This window comes from Zootoca vivipara, chromosome 4 (genome assembly GCF_965207765.1).
Source record: "Zootoca vivipara chromosome 4, rZooViv2.hap1.1, whole genome shotgun sequence".
Taxonomy (NCBI): Eukaryota; Metazoa; Chordata; class Lepidosauria; order Squamata; family Lacertidae; genus Zootoca; species Zootoca vivipara.
In genome coordinates, this window is record NC_142587.1 from 51004643 (window position 1) to 51025065 (window position 20423).

Here is a 20423-nt window from a genome sequence, read left to right on the forward strand (position 1 = left end):
TCTTCTCCTTCCATGGTTCATTTTACATATCTTCCATTCCTGCATATTTTACTATAACCAATTAAATCATTCTCCATTTTTACATTGTTCAAACATTAATCACACTGATGAACTTATCTTAATGCTGCCAGCATTTTCAGCTGTGTGCAATTATTTTCCATATAGTCAATAAATATTTTCCACACTTCTTTAAATACCGGTATGTGTTCTTCTTGTTCTCTTATTCTATGTGTTAAGCCTGAAGTTCTGCATATTTTAGCATCTTACGTTGCCAATCCTCTTCATATGGGACCTCACTCACTTTCCATTTTGGGGATAACAATACTCAAGCCGCTGTTGTTGCATACATAAATAAACTTTTCTAACATCTGGGAATTTCTGTATGAATTATTCCCCATAAGAAGGACTCAAGTCTTTTCGGGAAGGTTATTTTAAACATTTTTTAAACTCATTATCAATCATTTCCCAGTACTCGTTTACTTTTTTACATGTCCACCACACATGAAAAAAGGTTCTTTCTGTTTCCTTACATTTCCAACACATATCTGATTCTACTTTATACATCTTAGCCAACCTATTCGGAGTTAAAGACCATCTATGGATCATTTTCAAATAGTTCTCTTTGAATGAATAACATGCAGTACATTTCCGATCATTTTCCCAAAGTTTCTCCCAGAGGTTTAAATCTATATTGTGTCCTATAACTATTGCCCAGTGTGTCACTGAAGCTTTAACTAATTCGTCATTCGTTTCCCATTCTAATAAAAAGTTATACCTTTTGGATAAAGGTTTATCCTTATTTTGTAATAATTCTCTTTCAAATTGTGAGCTTTGGTCCAAAAGTATCCACACTTTGAGAATGAGTTTACTATTAGAATAGAATAGGTCAAAATCAGCAAGTTTAAATTAATTGGAAGGCAGTGTAGCCATTTTAAAACTCCAATATGACCGGCCCCACTGTTACATTATGCAGTAACCATAGTTTCTGAACAGTCCTCAAAAGGTGTCCCACATGATGCAGTACGTTACAATACTCTAAACCAGGCATCCCCAAACTGCGGCCCTCCAGATGTTTTGGCCTACAACCAGGGGTGAAGGAAGATAGGGGTGGCAGGGGCGGGCCGCCCCGAGCGGCAGGCTCCAAGGGGTGCCATCACGGGCGGGCACCACAGCCCTCCGGGAGGCATGCCATGCCCCTGGGAGGCGCGCCACGGCCCTGGAACGCGCGCCCTACCCCCAGAACGGGCGCCAGCCCCGCCCTCAGTGCCGGAGCATGAAGCTCTGCCACTGCCTACAACTCCCATGATCCCTAGCTTACCGGACCAGTGGTCAGGGAATATGGGAATTGCAGTCCAAAACATCTGGAGGGCCGAAGTTTGGGGGTGCCTGCTCTAAACACATACATGGAGAACTGTGGTCAGGCTATCTCCGTTGTTGAGAAAAATAGCAGTTGGTATGCAACCGTCATGCCACAGAAGTCATTTGGGTCTCTGAGGCTAACACCTCCATATTGGGAACCTGATTTTTCAGGTGAAGTACACTATCACCTGACAATGAACAGCACTTATACCGCTTCACCTGAATATAACGAACAAGAGAAATTGAGCTTCATGCTATCAAAATATTGAGAACACCTCAATCAGTAGATTTATATAGATGCTGTCCAACATGTGGAATAAAACCTGAAGAACACCATAGCATAATTCCCAATAAGCAGCCTTATAGTTGATCATCAAGGGAGCAGGAACCCACAATATTATACACCAATTTCCACCAGTCAACCAGTTCATCAAGATATCATAGTGGATGATACTGGACACCTCTGAGAGGTACAGGAAAATCAACAGGATTGCAATTTATTACTTTCTCCTGACAAAGAAGGCACCACGGTGATCAAAGTTTCTCTGCCAAATCCTAACCAAAAATGGATTTAGATAATCAGTGTCATTCAGTGGTGTCTGGAGTTGCGTGAACACCTTGTCCCCAAAAGGTACATTGGTAACTGGCAGGAAGCTGGCACAATTGTCTGGGTCCAGCATAGATTTTTTTAACGAGTTGACAGAAAACTGTCTTATTTAGTGTAGCAAAGACAACCATCTCACACACAGATGTTCATTTCATTATCTGCGGATTATTTCTGAATATTTAGGTGTTTGAAACTTATGGTCAGAATGTCAAATTGGAGCACAGGGCTTCAAAGTATATTCCATTGTTAAAAAATGATTTTTAATAATATAATTTTATTTGCAATTAAGATGCTTTATTTAAATGCGGAATTATGCTTCCCTTAGTAACTTCCCAAACCCCCTTGATGAGGACTTCCACATTCCAGCAAATTGAGAAATAATGTGATCCTTTGCATGTCTACTCAGAAGTAACTTCGCCAAGTTCAGTAGAACTTACTCCCAGTTAAGCATACAATCACAGCCTAAATTTATTTCCTATGGATAAAGAATTTGACATTTTTTTGCTGCTTCCACCAAATAAAGGCGTTTACATGCTTTCACTTTCTTCCATGTAACATTCCTACATGGAAAACAATAGTTCTTCACTACAAACAGCTTACAGATATGAACAATACACATGTAAACTCACTAAAAATTGACTTTATGACATCTGTACTAAGATCCAACCATATCCTTACTGGTTCTGCTAGAAATTAGAGCAAGATACTAATTCTCACCTACCATGTTCTTTTCTGGACATGTTGGAGGCGCATGGATACTTAGCCCTTGCGCAAATATTTGGGCACCCTCCATCTGTGCACAACCTGCTACTTCCTGCAGACTGCATTCATTTTTTCTTTCCTGAAGGACCTGTGCCACACAGAGCACATCCTTGCTAGCTAGACAATTGCAATAAGCTGCCTGGTGAGAGATCATAGAATTGTAGAGATAATGTAGCTTCATACAGCTAGCAGGTTGATGTCCCCTGCAGACTAACTACGAGAGAGACAAATGACCCATCCATCTATCCTCGAATTGCTTGAGGATTTTGTTTGGTCTTCATTTTTAAGCAAACTGACTAGATTTGCACTTACCAGACTAATACGTGGATCAGAATGCAGTTATCCTTCTGTTTTCATACTTCTCCCATTTTGCAATACAGGTGTCAGCTCAAAAAATGTACCAAAATGCACACAAAAATGGGTATTTTAGGATAAAATGTGTTCAAATTGTGTCTTTTGTAAAAAATAATAATACAACAATGTGATTTTTTTTTTGCTTTTAAAAAGTGCAGATAGTTGTAGAAACAGATTTATGATCCTATGTGAACCAACACAGACCAGAAACATGTTGATCCATCCCTAATCTATAGATAGCAAGGAGTTTCCCAAACCTATGAAGCTATGTAACTCCTGACCACCTAAGAGCTAGGTTCATAAACTAAAAGAAACAACAACACACAAATCTATTGACCTAACTCCTAAAAAATCCTGAAGATCTGACTTCCGGTCTACCGCGCTGGAGTGAGGTCGCAGAAGCCTCGAGCTCTGAGGCTTCTGGCATTCGCGGAGGGGGGGGAATACCGCGGGGGCACGCAGATCCCCATAGAACCCCGGGTTGAGCTTACCGGGGGCTAAATTTGCCCTGCAGAGCTCCTGACACGACTCCTCCGCTGCCCAGGAAGCTCGGCAGAGCCCCCGAGAGTCAGTGGAGTTGCAGTCGTGGGAGCCATCTTGGGCACCAGCATTAGCTCCAGAAGCGACGTCCCGAGCCTTCACCCAGAGAGCGGTGGATTCCTTCCGCAAAAAGCAATGATCAGGGGAAAAAAACAACTCAGCGTGAGTAAAAAAGTTTGATTGGCAATATTCTTTTAAAATTTGGACACGGTGGGTGACTACAAAAACGGAAGTCGGTTTCCCACTTTGATTGTTTTGTGAAGCAGTAATTTGATCCCCAGCAGGGGAAGAGAGAGGAAGTAACCAATTTACCAAGAATCAGACTTTCAAAACCCTCCAGGAGACTGGAACTAGGTCCCTGGAGAGATCAGTGAATGGATTGATATTTTGTTCTTATTAAGAAAAAGACTAGACAATTGATACTTGGATTTATGGATTAGCCAGGACTGAAAATGGACTCCATTTGGGAATTTGACACCATTTGAGAGCAAGGACGATGGCAGTCTCAACATCAGCACAGGACTTACATTACCAAAAGATTTACTTGGAACTTTTATACATCAAGGGACAGCTGGTCAAGAACAATGAACAATTGCGACAAATCAACAAAAGACTGGAGGACACAAAGGGAGATATGGACAAGGACTCTGGAAGAGAACTGACCTGCTCAGATGACACGGAGGAAGAAATAAAAACGATAGACATTAACGATAATTTAGAAGAACTTCAAAACTGCAAAGGAGAGAGGGAAGAAGATTGTCAAAATGCCCCACAAGTGGGAGATGTGGGACAAGTTTTGGACTTAAAAAAAGAACTCTCCAACGAAGAACCAGGGGGAGTCTCTGCACACCCAGTGAGAGAGGGTGTGCAGGGAAAGCTCTGGGTTGAGGGGAAGGAAGAAGGGGGGTGTTGGGAAGCAGCAAGAAAAGTGTGGAAACAGCAGAGTGGTTTTAAAAAATATTGCTGGAAGTTTTTGGAAAGGGTGGGAGTGGGATAAAATGTTTCAATCATGTGATTTTAGGCTGGCTTGATTGGAAAAGTCCGACACTGGTACGAAACATGGAATTTGCTGAGGTATCTAGGGAATCTGGGTCCAGGGGAAGGGGGGGAGAATGAAGTATTAAAATATAGTTTTGTTGTTGGTAAAAATTTTAAGTTGGGGAGATATATTAGAATAGAAGTATTTAAAAATTGAGTTTATAGATATAATTAAATGGTGACAATTAATGAGGAAAGGTTAAGTAATTAAAATTATTTGGTATAAGGTGAAAATTGCTCTATGAGGAAATAAATTGGGAAATCAAAGGGGGGGGAACCAGGGAAGTCTCAATGTTATGGAAATGATATAAGATTATTAGATCTATTTTTTTTCTTTTTCCCTTTTTATATTTTTCTTTCTTTTTCTCTCTTTTTTTGGGGGGGTAGGGGGGTTCTTTTTTCTTTTTCTTTTTTGTGTGCTCCTTTTTGAATTTGTATTTTGTGTTATTTCTTTTTATGTGCAAAATGAATAAAGATCATTTAAAAAAAAATCCTGAAGATCTATTTAACTAGCTGAGTTAGCACGTTACATACAAAACATGAGTATGTAAGCCATACCTTTACTTCAACACATTAAGTAAAAGATGACATTAGAATAACAAACTATAAAATCTTTTTCTGCAAGGTGTCTCATAGTCTGCTACATTTTTTTTTCCAAGTCAGCAGCTGCAGCAATCTAACTGGTGGCTAAAGACCGTTGATGCTATAGCCTACATTCTGAGAAAGAGCAGCCAATCTAAAACATACTTAGGAAACATGGCCACAGTTGAAACCTTGAGACTTTTAAACCTCTGCATGATAAGGATCTCGACATCTTTGTCAATCGTTTAGCAACAAATCCACTTGAGTGATCCTGCTACTGTTGTTTTGTTTTTTGCACTGTATTCTCACCCAGCTGCTACTGCTGGCCCTTAAATAATCATTGTCAAATCACTGAATTTTCATTGAAGAACTGTCAACTCACTGAGTCTTCTAAGAGCAAATATCTGCTGCTTCAAGTTAAAGGACAAGTAAGGTAAAAGGTAATGGATCCCTGGACGGTTAAGTCCTGTCAAAGGCAACTATGGGGTGTGGCGCTCATCTCGCTTTTCAGGCCAAGGGAGCCAGAGTTTATCCACAGACAGCCTTCCAGGTGATGTTGCCAGCATGACTAAACCACTTCTGGTGCAACGGGACACCGTGGCGAGTGCCAGAGCTTGCATGGATTCAAACCACTGACCTTCTGATCAGTAAGCCCGAGGGTCAGTGGTTTAGACCACAGCACCACCCACGTCCCTAAAGGACTAGTGAGGAGTAGTGCGGGTTATGACAAAAGGAGTATGTATGGGAAGGAAACCCATCCTTTTCCTTGTCTGGCTCAAATACTAGAAGTGCAGCACAAAGAAAACCTCTTAAAGGAACGCAGAGAGATAAGGATGAGGAAGGGAGATTTTCCTCCACACCCTGGACGCTCCTTTTCATGGAAAACCTCCCTACCTGCTTTATAACTAAACCAAGAAGTTCATGTGCAACGACACAAACACGCATACACCTACCAGGCGCTCAGATTAGTAGCTTTGCGAATTCAACCAGAAAGCAAAACAAGAAATCCACTCCAGAGTTTCAAGCAACATTCCCCTTTGCCTCCTGGGGTTTAGGTCTTCCTTAGGAGAGCCACATTCCAAACATCTCAAAGCTTGCTAAACAAATATTACAGCTAACTTAAATGGTCAGTTTACTGCTCCCTATCTCAACACCTTTTTTAAAATTAATTTTTATTAAATTTTCCACTTTAACAATCCAATCAAATCACATTAAATATTCCAAATTATACATATGCATATCATATAATCCATATAATCCAAATACATATGCATATCATATAATCCAAATATTCTGCCAAATTATAAAAATTTTAATAGGACTTCCCATGATTCAAGTTTGGAGGGCTCTGATTATCTCATACTTCTGCTGCTTTCCATAGTCATTTCCCGATGGTTCCTCTAATTCTTTCACAGCCTCTGAGTGAGTTAAAACAAACAATGATGTATTTCTGTGTGGATGTTATGTTCATTATTCCCTTCTATAAGTTCGCAGCATCTCCCCACACGCTGGTGTTTCTGCCACATCAATCCAAAAGTCTTTTTGCTGCTGGCAGCCACCATCTCCACACAGTTCAGATAAAATCAAGTCTGAGTGTCTGCTCCGTAATTTTCCCAGACCGGTTGCATCAAACATTAGCCTTTCCAGGGGAGGTTTACCAGATCAGACTGGAAATACAAATATAATGACATATTAAAGGCTCACCTCCCCCTATGACTATGGCTCTGCAGCCCGATCTTGACTTCCAACATGGCAGATTTCCAAATTAAAAATGCGACACGGCTCCCACAAAGACTCCAGGACTCCGTCCAAAGTTATTTAGCATCTATCCAGCTGCTAATGAGATCCCACTTCTGTCTAAAATCAACAAGTCGATGAATTTTTCTATCCTCTTCCAAGCAAATCAAAGATCAAAAGCCTTAATTATATAATATTATTATTTCCACACAGTTTATACTTTTAGAGGCATATTATATCAATAAATACAAAACTTTCAAGTCTCACTTGTTATAGATGATATGATCAGTCCTTCGGGGGGGGGGGTTTGCCAAATAATTTGATAAAGCAAAATACAATAATGAGAATGGCTCACACACCCCCTTTCCATTCCGTTCCAACATACAAGCTTAGATGTTAGTCCTTCTTCCACTCAGTCTTTTTTGGCACCTTAGTGGCTGGGTTGTTTAGCAGAGTAATTCCTCCCTCCTCGCTTGAAGCATGTCCAAACTTAAATACAATTTTTCATCTTAAGAAATGGAACTTGATTCGCTCACAGAGACAGCGTCCAGGAGAGCCAGACTCTCTCAGGGGCTTTCCATCCAGTGCCCCCCAGCCCCTCCTTCCATCTGGATTTGGGGCTGGGTGTTGGGCATCTACGGATGAGACTGCATTTTCCCGTAGCCCCGGGAAGATTTTGGGAGGCTGATTACTCCCATCTCAGCCTCTAATTACCCCGTGGGAGCCGGAGCGATGGAATTTTCAGTCATCTTCCATGCGGAAGTCCCCTACCTCAACACCTATGTTTTTTGTAATTCCCTCCCCCCCCCCCAGTGCAAATTGAGCCATCCTGAGTGTGGCTTGCAGATAATAACAGTGTTTGTTCCTCTTGGGTGCTACTATTCAGACCATTTCTAACCACAAAGGCTTAATTATTGGGGGCTGGAAAAACATCTGTTCTATTTGAAATATTAAGCACTTTTAAAAGAAAATTTGCAGATAAAACTCTAGCCAGTATTTCCCAGATACACGGCCTGCTACTGGTCAATGTGTGATACTTAATGAATTAAAACCAAAGAGACAATTCATCTCCATGTGTAGCCACCATCAGAGGGGCTACGAATGATATGTTTTCTCCTTTCCCTCTTAGAGACCATGTACTGGCCATTACTCAGAACAAAAGGCCAGTGTGGTTCTAGTTTATCCAGACCTTCTGCACTATTCCAATGTAATGGCTAGTGCATATATGACAAAGAGGAGGAAGGAAAGAAGAGACATTTATCAGGCCTTATAAGAAACTCTCCACATGTGACAAAAGAAATCATGTTCCACATCATTTGTGTACCTTTGTCTAACCCATACATCAAATAGATTGCAGATACTTTGAAGATCAGACAATCCAGATATTAAGAGAGAACTTAAAACAGACTCATCTAAAGCCACATATTTATTTACATCGAGTTTGAACTGAGATGCCAATTATCAAATACACATTAAAGATAACATACTCATTTGATCTCGTCAATGGAATTTCAAATAAGTGAACTGTTCTTGTTTTAATCAAGTATGTACCAGTATCTTAAATTATCCCATTTTCCTGGAAATTCAAAGACAACATGTCCAACTTCAAAAAAGATTTACAAATAAATATGCCCTATGGACATTTAAATTGTTTGCTCTGTTATACGTCATGGTATTAAAAAAGGAGGCAGTGGCTATTTTATGTAATGAATTTGTGATTGTTCACTCAGATTGCACATGACTATTTAACAAGATAATTTAGCCCCTTCTGTGAAATTATATTTAGCTTTCATGCAACCCTGAATCATCCCAGAGGTGATGGAATGAAATCAATCTTAGTTGCTCTCTCCCATTTCTATGTGTTTTGAAGAAGGATCACATAAAACTTCAGAATGTTTTGTCTGTTGCCAAATGGTCACAAAGCATTTTTCACAACTCTATACCTACTATACCCTTGTTCACAGAGCGAAGTCATTTATTATTTCATAACTGTAGTCTACATGTAGTCTACAACTTAAAAGTTTCATCACTGTGAACAAACCTAATATTGCAACTAGATATGCTGAAGAATGAAGTTTTAATACCGTATTATTTACACAATTTGGAATGAGATGAAAGATGCTACATCAATATAGCTAGATACAACACTTGGCCAGGAACCCTTTTTACATTTGTAAATTTCAGTGGATTAAGTGTTAGCATGTTAAGATCAGCACTACATCTCATCATCCTTTTTACTTGTATATGGTCATATCATATGGAAGTACCTTGTAAGAGATGAGGATGAAGAGGCTGGTGAGCTGTTAGAACTGCTGTCATTTCATCATGGTCTGATGGATGTATATACTCATAAATGCTATTACCGGTGAGTTCCACCTGTCAAGAATATATTTAATACATTCAGAACTATAGCAGATTTTTTTTCCTTTTAGTAGTATTTTTCAGAGGTCTCTGTATGTAATATACATATGATTTACAAATACCCTACTGCATTTCTAACACTCCTATCATCTTCCTGGACCAAAAGCAGCTATCAACCAATAGTCATGATCTACAAGTTGTTTTGTCTTATCATGAGCAAAAACTGTTCAGTTGCAGCATACATGACTTGAAGTCTGTGATCTATGTAAATACTAATTACACCAAAAAAAGTATTCAGTGTTAAGTATGACCCTATTTTGAGCTCTAGATTCAAACAGTTGTTGCTGAAGGAGATAACAATGAAACAATAGAATGTTTAGTTCCTGTGATTTTTCACAATGAAAAAAACCTCTAAGTGTCATAACCCCCTTCTAAAAAATGTGTGATCAGAGCTTCGATGTGATCAGAGCTTCGATGGCAGTGTGACTGTTAGATTGAGCTTTGGAACAGTGTAGTATACACTATCCATTTGCACTCCTGATTCCTCAAACAACTGACATAGCTAGCTTTTCTATAAAGGTGAATTCACACCTTATGCAGATTTTACCATTGCAGTTAGCATTTAGTAGGTTAAAACTGCAAAACAGTTCTTTTTATCATGGTCTGGATGAGCTATTAAGAGTCACAGGTTCCACTGTTTCTTCCTCTTCTCCTCTCCCACCAATTAGTAAACTCCATTAGACAAGTGTTCTGATTCTTGAGTTCCAACCAGAACTAGGACATTTAGGGTTGGAATGAAAAGCAGCTTTAACAAGTTTGCGAATTAAGATTTCACAGTTCTCAGTAGTTAACTAGTTAACAACAGGTCTAAATTTAAATATGTGGCTGAACTCATGTGTTTTCTACAAGCATGTGCCTTGCTTTACTGAATTAAGGCATAGATTCTTTTGGAGATTGGAATCTCAACCAATTTAAAGTTTTAAAAGCTGTCCCTCAGTACATTTTATAAGCCAGAAAATCCAGTCTTTCATCTGGCTAACATCTATGTGAATGCTTATTAATGTTTACCAAATGTATACACAATAGCTATGTGAAAAATTCAATCTTGTCCTGTGGGCCTTCATTCCAGTTTTGAGGAAACAACTGGTATACGGTATAGGCAGGGGCAGATCCCACATGGAAACAAGTAGGTAGTAATATCAGTTTCCATCTCTGTGTCCTTTCCATGAAAGAAGAATTACCTCAAATCAGACCTAACATAACACAGCTCTATGCTTCTAACTTTGTTGGGAAAGAGGCTGTAAATGCAAAGAGGCAGTGCTTTACCCAAAGCCATTCTTCCAAAATATATTTTCCTACTTACTGTTCTCAAAAGGAAAAAAGGGTAAAAAAGAAGGTAGATTATTGTAGACAGGAGAGTGAAGGAGGCAACACAGTTTGCACAATGAACATTTTTAGGGAGTGGATAGAAACTGGAAAGGGGAAATGTGGTTTGAAAAGGCAGGATAGGCAGCTACAGTAGAAATTAGAGACAGAAAGAACTTGGGGAAGGGTAGAACATAGTCATACCTTAGCCTCTTAACAAGGCATCACATGTATAGAATTACCTCTTTACCTATACAGTATTGGTGTCTATAAAAAGTGAGGGGAATCCTCTCCCCAAAACCAAAACAGTCAAAAGTTTTTGAAGAGTGCTTCTAGACCTCACATACCTCCTTGCCGTGCCTTAATTTAGGGATCTGCTACTACTAACACAACTAGTTGCTTTCTTTTACTCTATTTTTTCCTCCAAAGAACTCCCTCATTCTAGTGGTGTCTGCTTTCCTCCGAGAGTCTCAGAGAAAAGCAGATGTCACCAAAGCAGAGCACTTTTGAAAAGAAATGAGAAGTTACTAAAAATAACAGCTAGAAAATTGGTTTTTACTGTGTAGGCAACTGGTGAACAGAGGTACAGTATTTTCTAACCACAGAAAAGGAAAATATTTCAAAAGGTCCAACAATGACAAAAATGGTCCTGCAAAAAACCTTAGTTCCCAATTGTTAATTGCCCCTGAGGAAACAGAAAGCTGGTTGCTTCTGCTGCCTTGCCATTCCCCTCTTAGTGGTGCCTAGGCAATATGATTCCAGACTCTACCTCAGGTCCCTTGCCCTATCAGTGAGTTCATAAATAGTTACATACCATTCTTAAATCTTTTTTTAAGATAAATAACAATCTGTCTCTAATTATTAAAAGTCAAAGCAAATATGTGGATCTTCGCTCAAGGCTACAAGGAAAAGCCTGCGAAATGAAGCTGGCAAGCTAATACTGACCCACCATGCACTTTAAGGCCCACATGGGAGCATTCTATAAGAGCCACTCCACACATGAAAATAAACACCCTCTTTACTGTTTACTGAATCAGCAGTACTTCACACAGGTTTCAGAAAATAACATTTCCATGATAGTGGGAACATCCAGTGTTGATAAATGGCACAATCCTCTACATCAGAAGGAAATCACACTGAGTTTAAATGGTATATGATTGCAACCTAAGGTTGCTAAAGAATAACTTTTCAAACCATTAAACATGGGCTAATTACAAGTTTGGGGCACAATTCATATTTCAAAATGCTAGATCACATCCCAATTCAGCTTGTTAACAGAAATAGAATTGCTCTATTCTAAACACATGTACTTGAAAGTAAATCCCATTGTTTTCAGTTAACCATACATTTAAGAAATTGTTAGTTACCTTTAAAATGAACAAATGTAACAGTGCCCTAAAACCCCAAACACTAACGTTTGAGCAGAACAGTAGTAAACCTGGTTTTATGAGTTCTACCATAAACATATAAAAAGCTTTACTGAAAAGGCCACAAGGCTGGCAAAACTCAAGAAAAATTGCCTGAATTCCATGTGAACACTCATAAATCTGCTCCCTTTTTATTTTTTCCTAAAGCACATTTACTATAAAACTCAGGTTTCCTCTATTTTCACAGCAGCTAACACTACAAGTGGAGAGACTGTTGTTGCACTCAGTTCCTGCTTGTGGGCTTCCTATAGGCATCTGGTTGGCCACTGTGAGATGGATGGGCCTTTGGTCAGATCCAGCAGTTCTTATATTCTTACTGCATACAATTCAAAACACAGGCTGGAAATTTCCACTTTTTTCCAGAGATCTATACCACTGCTCTGGCCAATGGCCATTTGCAACAACGCCCAGCAAGGAATAGGCGGCACTTGCTATAATTATATGACAAGTGGACTATGCTGTATCCAGCTTCCTGGAGGCTTTAGTAGTACAAGGGAGAGTAGAGTTAGCAAAGCACTTTTGTGGACTGCATTCATAGTTTCAAAATGTATATCAGTAACAAGCAAAATGCAAAGTTTTTCCTTTACAATGATAAGCTGTGTGAATTATTTAACTTAAAAACAAACAAAACTAAAATCAAGTCAAATGAAGAACTTCATGTCATTGGCAAGATAGTATCACCACATGCTACATCATCATTCAATAGGGGGACAGAACTTGCTCCTACCTGTGATAAACCTAGATGAACAGAAGCAGTTTCTGAGATATACATTATTTTGCCATCAGATGCTACCACAAAAACAAACCCATCCAGAGTCTGCAAAAGAGAAAGAAATATAATAAAATCTTACCACTTACAATTTATAGTCACGTTGCTTGTGATAAGTTTTTTTATTTCCCCCTACAGAAGGAACATATATTTTAAAACATATTACCCATATTGGCTTGATGAAGACTAGGTTAGGTAAATTAAATCTGTGTATCACTTCCCACTAAAACATCCCAAAATGATTTATAAGCAGGTAAAATAAATAATCAAATTAAGTATACAATAATAAAATTAAAACAGATTAAAAACAGATTTAACTGTATTATATAATTGGTGCTGCCCAATTACTATTATACACACACTATAAAAAGTTAAATCTAACTCATTCTCCCCTTACATATGCTAGTTTTACAGCAGCAGCAAATTTAACATTCTCATGTTGATATTGGGTTATTTTAGTACTTAGCAAAAATCCTGAGTTCTTATGGGGGAAACCAATCCAAATTAATTGGTAGAAATAACATCACTATTTACAGTTTTAATGATTCCTGAGTGATGTTTTGCATTCTTCTAACTATTTTTTATTAAGGGTTTCGTGAGCATAGAATAATCTGACAAGTGGCTCCTTTGAAACTTGTAATGAAAATGAAAAGAACATGAATGTTTCATAAAATAAGTTTATTAAACCATAATTTCAAAAATGATAGAAGGGAAATCCCTTGAAAGTTAAATCTACCTTATATAATAGTTCACAAGTAACTGCAATGGACGCGGGTGGCGCTGTGGGTTAAACCACAGAGCCTAGGGCTTGCCGATCAGAAGGTCAGCGGTTCAAATCCCCATGACAGGGTGAGCTCCCATTGCTCAGTCCAGCTCCTAGCAGTTCAAAAGCACGTCAAAGTGCAAGTAGATTAACAGGTACCGCTACAGCGGAAAGGTAATCGGTGTTTCCGTGTGCTGCTCTGGTTCGCCAGAAGCAGCTTTGTCATGCTGGCCACATGACCTGGAAGCTGTACGCTGGCTCCCTCGGCCAATAACGCGGGATGAGCGCTGCAACCCCAGAGTCGGTCACGACTGGACCTAATGGTCAGGGGTTACCTTTACCTAACTTTACCTTTTACCTTTACCTAACTTTGCAATATGCTACTTTGACTGATTCTATTGTTATTGCTTGGGACCTAATATTGCATATTTTAACCAATAAGATAAAATGAAGGCTCAGCAAAAATTAAAGTATATTGTTGTACCGTATTTTAAAAACACTAATCCTGATCACATGAGTAGATTTAAATCTGCTTCCAAATACCATTTTGAGGATTCGGATACGAGTCACAAAAGGAAAGCCATCTCAATCCCAGAAACATGTATTTGGAAGCAAGCTCTGCTGATTTCAGGGAAGAACCTTAATGCACTAGAAGACCATTTCACATTCAGCAGGTCCCAGGTTTAATCCCTGGCATTGCCTTTTGAAGAATCTCAGGTAGCAAGGCAAGTAAAGCTCAAAAAAGCCTGCCAATCAGAATGGAGCAATTATTTGAGAGAGGTGCCACAGCTCAACAGCAGAGCATCAAAGATCTCAAGTTAAATTGCCAGCTAAATCATCTCAGGTAGGCAGGCTGAGAAAGACCTCTGTCTAAGACCTTAGAAGTTACTGCTTATCAGAGGACCAAGGGTCTCAGTATAAGGCAACATGTTCAAATGTTCATTAAAACAAAACCCACCACAACGCAAGTGTGATTAGACCATAAGAATTATCCATATGGAGGGAAAGAGGTTTACATTTGAAAAGGAAAACGTATTTCTAAATACTGTACATAGACAAAACGATTGCTTTTTTATATTTACTAGTTCATATTTTAAGATGCTGGAACAAAAGGAAAGTAATAAAAGGCTGTAACAGAGGGGCAAGTTCAATGTTACCCCAATAAAAAATATTCCAAATTATTCTCTGACCTACTCTACTTTTACAGCATGTAATTAGAACCAGATTACTCTTTGGTTTCATTCCCACCCCCCTTCTTCTGAACATAAACAAAACTTTGTAGCAGTATTAACATGGGGAAGAAATCACTGCTTTCTTAAATAAAACATTGCTTTAAAACATTCCTCATAAACTAGCAATTTGTTCCCCAATGTTATAGTTAGGCTGCATTGGCACTTCCATTAGAAAACCTTACTTTTAGTGGCTCTTTAAATACATGGCACTCCCCTCCCTTCTTTGCTCAAATGTGAAAGCACACATATTTTTAGTAAAGTAGCTACATGTCTTAAAACAACATTTATCATTCATAAATAACTGGACATTTTAAATAGTATTACATCATTATTTTGTAATTTGAAACATAGTAACAAAATTTGAAAATAGTAAATTAAGAAGTTGCAGATAAATATTATAAATATTAATTATTGCAAACCATCTCAAGCGTAAGAAGTAAGATATACATTTTTAAATAGCTAGCAAATAAATAGAAGTCACTAAGCTTCTTGCTGTGTGCCAGACTATAATTTCGAAAGATTAATTTGTATCACATTATGTTTAAACATATATTTGATTTTTGTCAACAAAGATGTTCTAAAAGTTTTTTTCTTAAAGTATACACTATTTTTCATGAAGTTGACTTTCTATGCAACAACGTTATGACAAACGTTATGACAAACAAAGTATACTTTAAGGATGTGAATCAATTTCTGTTTTCATTAAAGTTACTTTCAAAACAAGTTACATTCCAGCAAAAAGATAGCACTTCAGGTCATTTTACACTTCATTCTACATGGTGCCAAAGCATTTGTTAATGTATTACAATTAAATACACCCTACTATCCAATGTAAATTAGTGAATATAATGATTAAGATATGGAAATCTTTATCATACAGTGTTTGTTTATTCAAGTTTCAGAAGGCCCTGCAAATGTCAATCTGCTAGTAAAATGTGGTTGAAAAGTTTAAGAACCAAGGGTACAACACTAACCCACTTAACTGGGAGTAAACCCCATTGAATTAAATGGGAATTACTTCTGAGTAGACATGGTTAGGACTGCAGCATAAAGCATAACTAAAACAAAGCTCTCAAACCTTTACCTCATATTTTCAGGGCTTCCTTAGCAACATGCAAAAAGGTTACAATAGTGAGTGTAAGATGAATTATAGTAATTTTGAAAAACAGTTTATTGTTTTATTTTTCCAGTTTCACCTACTCAAGGCTGCATTTCTCTTTATTATACCTGTAAAATCAGGAGGAATTTACTAGCAAAAAAACATTTTGTGAGGTGAGCACACGCATGTCTATACCCTTTGCAGCACTGGGACTTATACAATAGAGAGAAGCAGAATTCCAAAGTGGATCAACCAGATTTTGAACAACTGTATTTTCAGGTGCTAACGTCAATGGAAGATCTAATCCAGATGTTCTCCTCCCACCACAGGAGCCATGCGTTCTTTTAAAGGTTTTCCCTACTGAGCAATGAGTGAACTGAAATCTCCCATTAAAAATGCATGTTTGTGTATAGATATAAATATGCAACTGTAAAAAGAGCCTATTGCAGCACATGTAGACTGACTGAAATGTGTGTATATGCAAGCATATATTATAAATTACAAGCCACTAGAGTTTCTTGCCTATTTATGCCACTTGATTTATGGTTGTCCGGCATACACAAGATCATAACATTCTTTTATTTTGCATTAACCCATTCATTGCCACTCCCTAATTCTGTACTCCCAAATCATAATAAACCCAGACTAGAAGTCCCAATCTACCCATAAGAGGTTGGAGCTGGCGAGCATGTGCCCATTTTCTCTGCGACGCGTTTGTTCACAAGCCGCAGTTACTAGACTCAGTGATCTACTGCAGAAACATGGACCGTCTCTTCTCTTTTTTCGCCTTTGAAACAAAAATTGCGGCTCTCTCCAAGGGACCGGGCCTTGGGCTTTGGGGTGAGATCCAGTGGGTTTTAACGCAACAAACTTCTCCTGAAACAAGACAAGCAGTATTGAAGCAGCAGCACGAATCGCAGAGACTCTACCTGAAGCAAATGCGAGCCCAGCTCCTTCGCGACATTATCCAAGGGGCCTAATCTGCTCGGCTGGCCCCAGGCGTCTCCCAGACCTAGAAAAGGAACCGAGAAGCCTCAGTTAACGCACATGAATACAGTTCATCTGAAGCAATAGCGGGAGATGCAAGTTGGCCTTTTCCTCTGCAGCAGAGAGAGAAGCAGCGTAACATTGGCTGGGTTATATTAGGGGGAGCTGGGCCTCCCTGCCCTGCCTGTGCAGTTCCCCGAGCGGGTTTCTCGGCGAGTTAGGTGGTCTTTTCCTCAGGAAAATTAGCTCCATGGCATTAGGGTTTAGATTCAGCTGAAGCCCGCCACGTTGCGAAAGGGCCTGGCCGGCCCACATGTTACTCAGGGCTCAGTTGCCATTTTAGAGAGGGGGGGGGATTCCACACAAAGTAAAATAAGCCTCCCTGAAATCGGCCGAGGGGACCTCGCTAAAGACGCCCTGAAATGAGCTTTGCACTCTCTCTTCCCCTCCCTCCCCCCGCCATCTTCCCACAAGCCCTTGCGAAGGGAGGCCGCGGAGGCAAAAGGCAGCCGAGCTAAACTGCATTGGCTTGGTGCTTTCAAGTGCAAACGTTTGGTCCCTTCACTCAAACGCCTGCTGCTGTCGGTTCGGCAAATTCATCCATTTGCCCCTTTCACAAATCCTTCCGATTCAAGACTTCCCCATCTATACAACTTGACTTTGGGCGGAACGGTTTGCTATGATATCCCTGTTTAATTGGATATCATATCACCCTCTAGATTTCTAAGAAACAGACCCACTGAAACCAATGGAGTTATTTATTTTAATGGGCCTATACGCTGTGCATAACCTGAACGTAGCTTTCCCGCCTTTTCTCTTGTGAGGGGAAATTCCCACAGCCCTGCGTGAAATCCCCTCGTTTCCTCCACCCCCAGAAGTCCCTTCAGCAGGAAGTCTAGACTGAGGTGGGATCTCACGCTGCTTATCCCTGGCACGGATCCCCTTCAATGTTACACATTTAATCAATATGAAAATAGATTGTTGATTATGAATGGCATTGGTCGGACTCACCTCCTGACCCACTGAAAGGTTGAAGAAGAAGAAGAAGAAGAAGAAGAAGAAGAAGAAGAAGAAGAAGAAGAAGAAGAAGAAGAAGAAGAAGAAGAAGAAGAAGAAGAAGAAGAAGAAGAAGAAGAAGAAGAAGAAGAAGAAGAAGAAGAAGAAGAAGAAGAAGAAGAAGAAGAAGAAGAAGAAGAAATCATAGATAATAGGGCTGTCGCTTTCGTAGACAACATAATCGCTTATTCTTTAAGGGGACCAAAACATTTTAGCTCTCACACTCCTGGTTGTCTGTAGAGCGTGGACGACTGCATCACTTCGGTTGCTTTTAAAATAATAGTTATTCTTTAAATAGTGATCGACACCGTGCTCTGTATAACGAATGCCCGAAGCCTCTTTCACCAAAGAGATGTCATAACATAATGCCCTTAACTTCAACACGGTCATTTCAGAACCCCTCGGACAGGGTTCGGCTCAAAACATTAAAAAACAAAACATAAACAAACGAGTACTCCAGACGGTTCTTCTGAGATCCTGTTTTTTCCTGACATTGTCATCGGGAAACTCGTCTCTCCTAAATTACTAGCTGTATCGGAAGCTGCAGCCCTTGTACAAAGAGACTAACAACGCCACATGTTGCATCAGGGGAGAATAATTCTGTTTGCAGAATCCTCACAAAACTTCAGTTCTAAACTAAAAAGGCGCCCCAGGTCGGCCTGCAGGGAATGAAGACACACACTCCGCCAGGCCACCGTTGAAGATGTCGGGGCTTTGGCCCTAGCCAAGAAGCCCTAGCCCAGCCCCTCGAACAGCAGCTGCAACGGCATACAGTACATGCTTTCCTGACCCAAATCTTTATGCTGAAAGAACGTTCTGAGACTCAACATGCAATTTGGGTGCATACTGGCATAGCATAAACCTCAATTCAAACTATGTACACCAAACACGCTATACCTTTAAGGCATATTCAAAACACACACACACACACAAACCCATGGCTTCAAGTTTCAAGAAAGGAGATTCCGAATCCGACTCAACGTCAGGAAGAATTTGCTGTTCCTTTGAGGTTTTTAAGCAGAGGTTGGATGGCCATCAATCATGGATGCTTTAGTTGAGATTCCTGCATTGCAGGGGGTTGGACTAGATGACCCCCGGGGTCCCTTCCAACTCCACAGGTCTATGAAAAACTGCATTTTACCCATCACTGAACTATATTAACGAACTGCAGTTCCCATGATTCTTTGGGGGAAATGTGATCTGTGCTTTAAATATCTGGTGTGTACTGCAGCCTACATAGATTGTACATAGTATATCATCTCTCCCACGCCCTTCGCCCCATCTCTTCAGTCTCACTCTGCTCTCTGCTAATAACAATTTTGTGACACGGAAGGAAAGATTTGCATGAAGGCTTGGTTTAAATTGTGCCGCAAAAGACCGCTCCGCCCGGAGGTAAATCAGAAGCACGTTGCTCTGAAATCGGCATTTAATAACAGGCAAGAGAGGCGTGAAGGTCTGGTTCTCAGCTGGGCATCTTTTTTCCTTTGAACACTTATCCGGCTGGCACAGTATTGCCTATGTAACTGGGTTTTTATCACTTTTATACGGTGTAATTAATTAATTAATTAATAGATAGCACCAACTCGTACAGCACATCATATATGAGAAGGCGTTGGTGTGATCTAGATATAAAAATATGATTTGGGGGCAGTTTCACAAGAGGAGAACAAACACCTTATTTTGTCTGAGCGCTCCCAGATTATGAGTGCTTGGTTCACGCAGGCATAGCCAAACTTGGCCCTCCAGTTGTTTTGGGACTACAATTGCCATCATCCCTGACCACTGGTCCTATTAGCTAGGGATGATGGGAGTTGTAGTCTCAAAACAGCTGGAGGACCTTAAGGAGAACATGGTTTTGGTGACATCTCTATGCAGAAAAAGCTCCATAGTAGAAGAGATTAATGATAATGATGTACCGTATATGACTTTAGAGCGCCAGAAGAAGGCAGAATTTATCCCGTTAACCCTAGCAAAAGCGCTGTAGAAAGCAATCTTCCCGCTTCCTCACAAGGAGTAAGGAGTTGGTACACACCTCTTAACCTAGATTAGCTATTCCAGAGTAACTATCAAGGCCTGGTACCTTCCTGGTCCAGAAGCATTGTAAACACAGTTACATATTCGTGGTTATACAATACTCATCTTAATGAGAAGTTATTAACCTTTCTTCACACTCACAGAATGGGTTTTTATTTCCACCCTTTCCCTGTATGTCTAGGAGTGCTGTGGGGATGCTAACCAACGTTCGTATGCAGAACCAAAACCTGGTAATTATTTCTGATTAATTTGCTTGGAGGGCTAATACGACTTTGCACACATAGCCAGTCCATGCGGGGGGCGGGGGACAGTTGGGAAATCCACAAGTTTAATCAAGGTGACTGCGGTTTA

General features: G+C 39.8%; 1 protein-coding gene across 1 annotated transcript in view; it reads right to left on the minus strand.

The window, feature by feature from the left end:
- SIM2 (SIM bHLH transcription factor 2) overlaps positions 1-20423 on the minus strand; it is a 54303-nt gene that overhangs the window by 17679 nt on the left and 16201 nt on the right. Inside the window, exons 2-4 of the mRNA XM_035116471.3 lie at positions 16925-17007; positions 12860-12949; positions 9247-9355 (exon numbers count right to left, since the gene is read on the minus strand). Coding sequence (XP_034972362.1) covers positions 9247-9355; positions 12860-12949; positions 16925-17007 — 282 coding nt within the window. The remainder of the gene's footprint in view (positions 1-9246; positions 9356-12859; positions 12950-16924; positions 17008-20423) is intronic.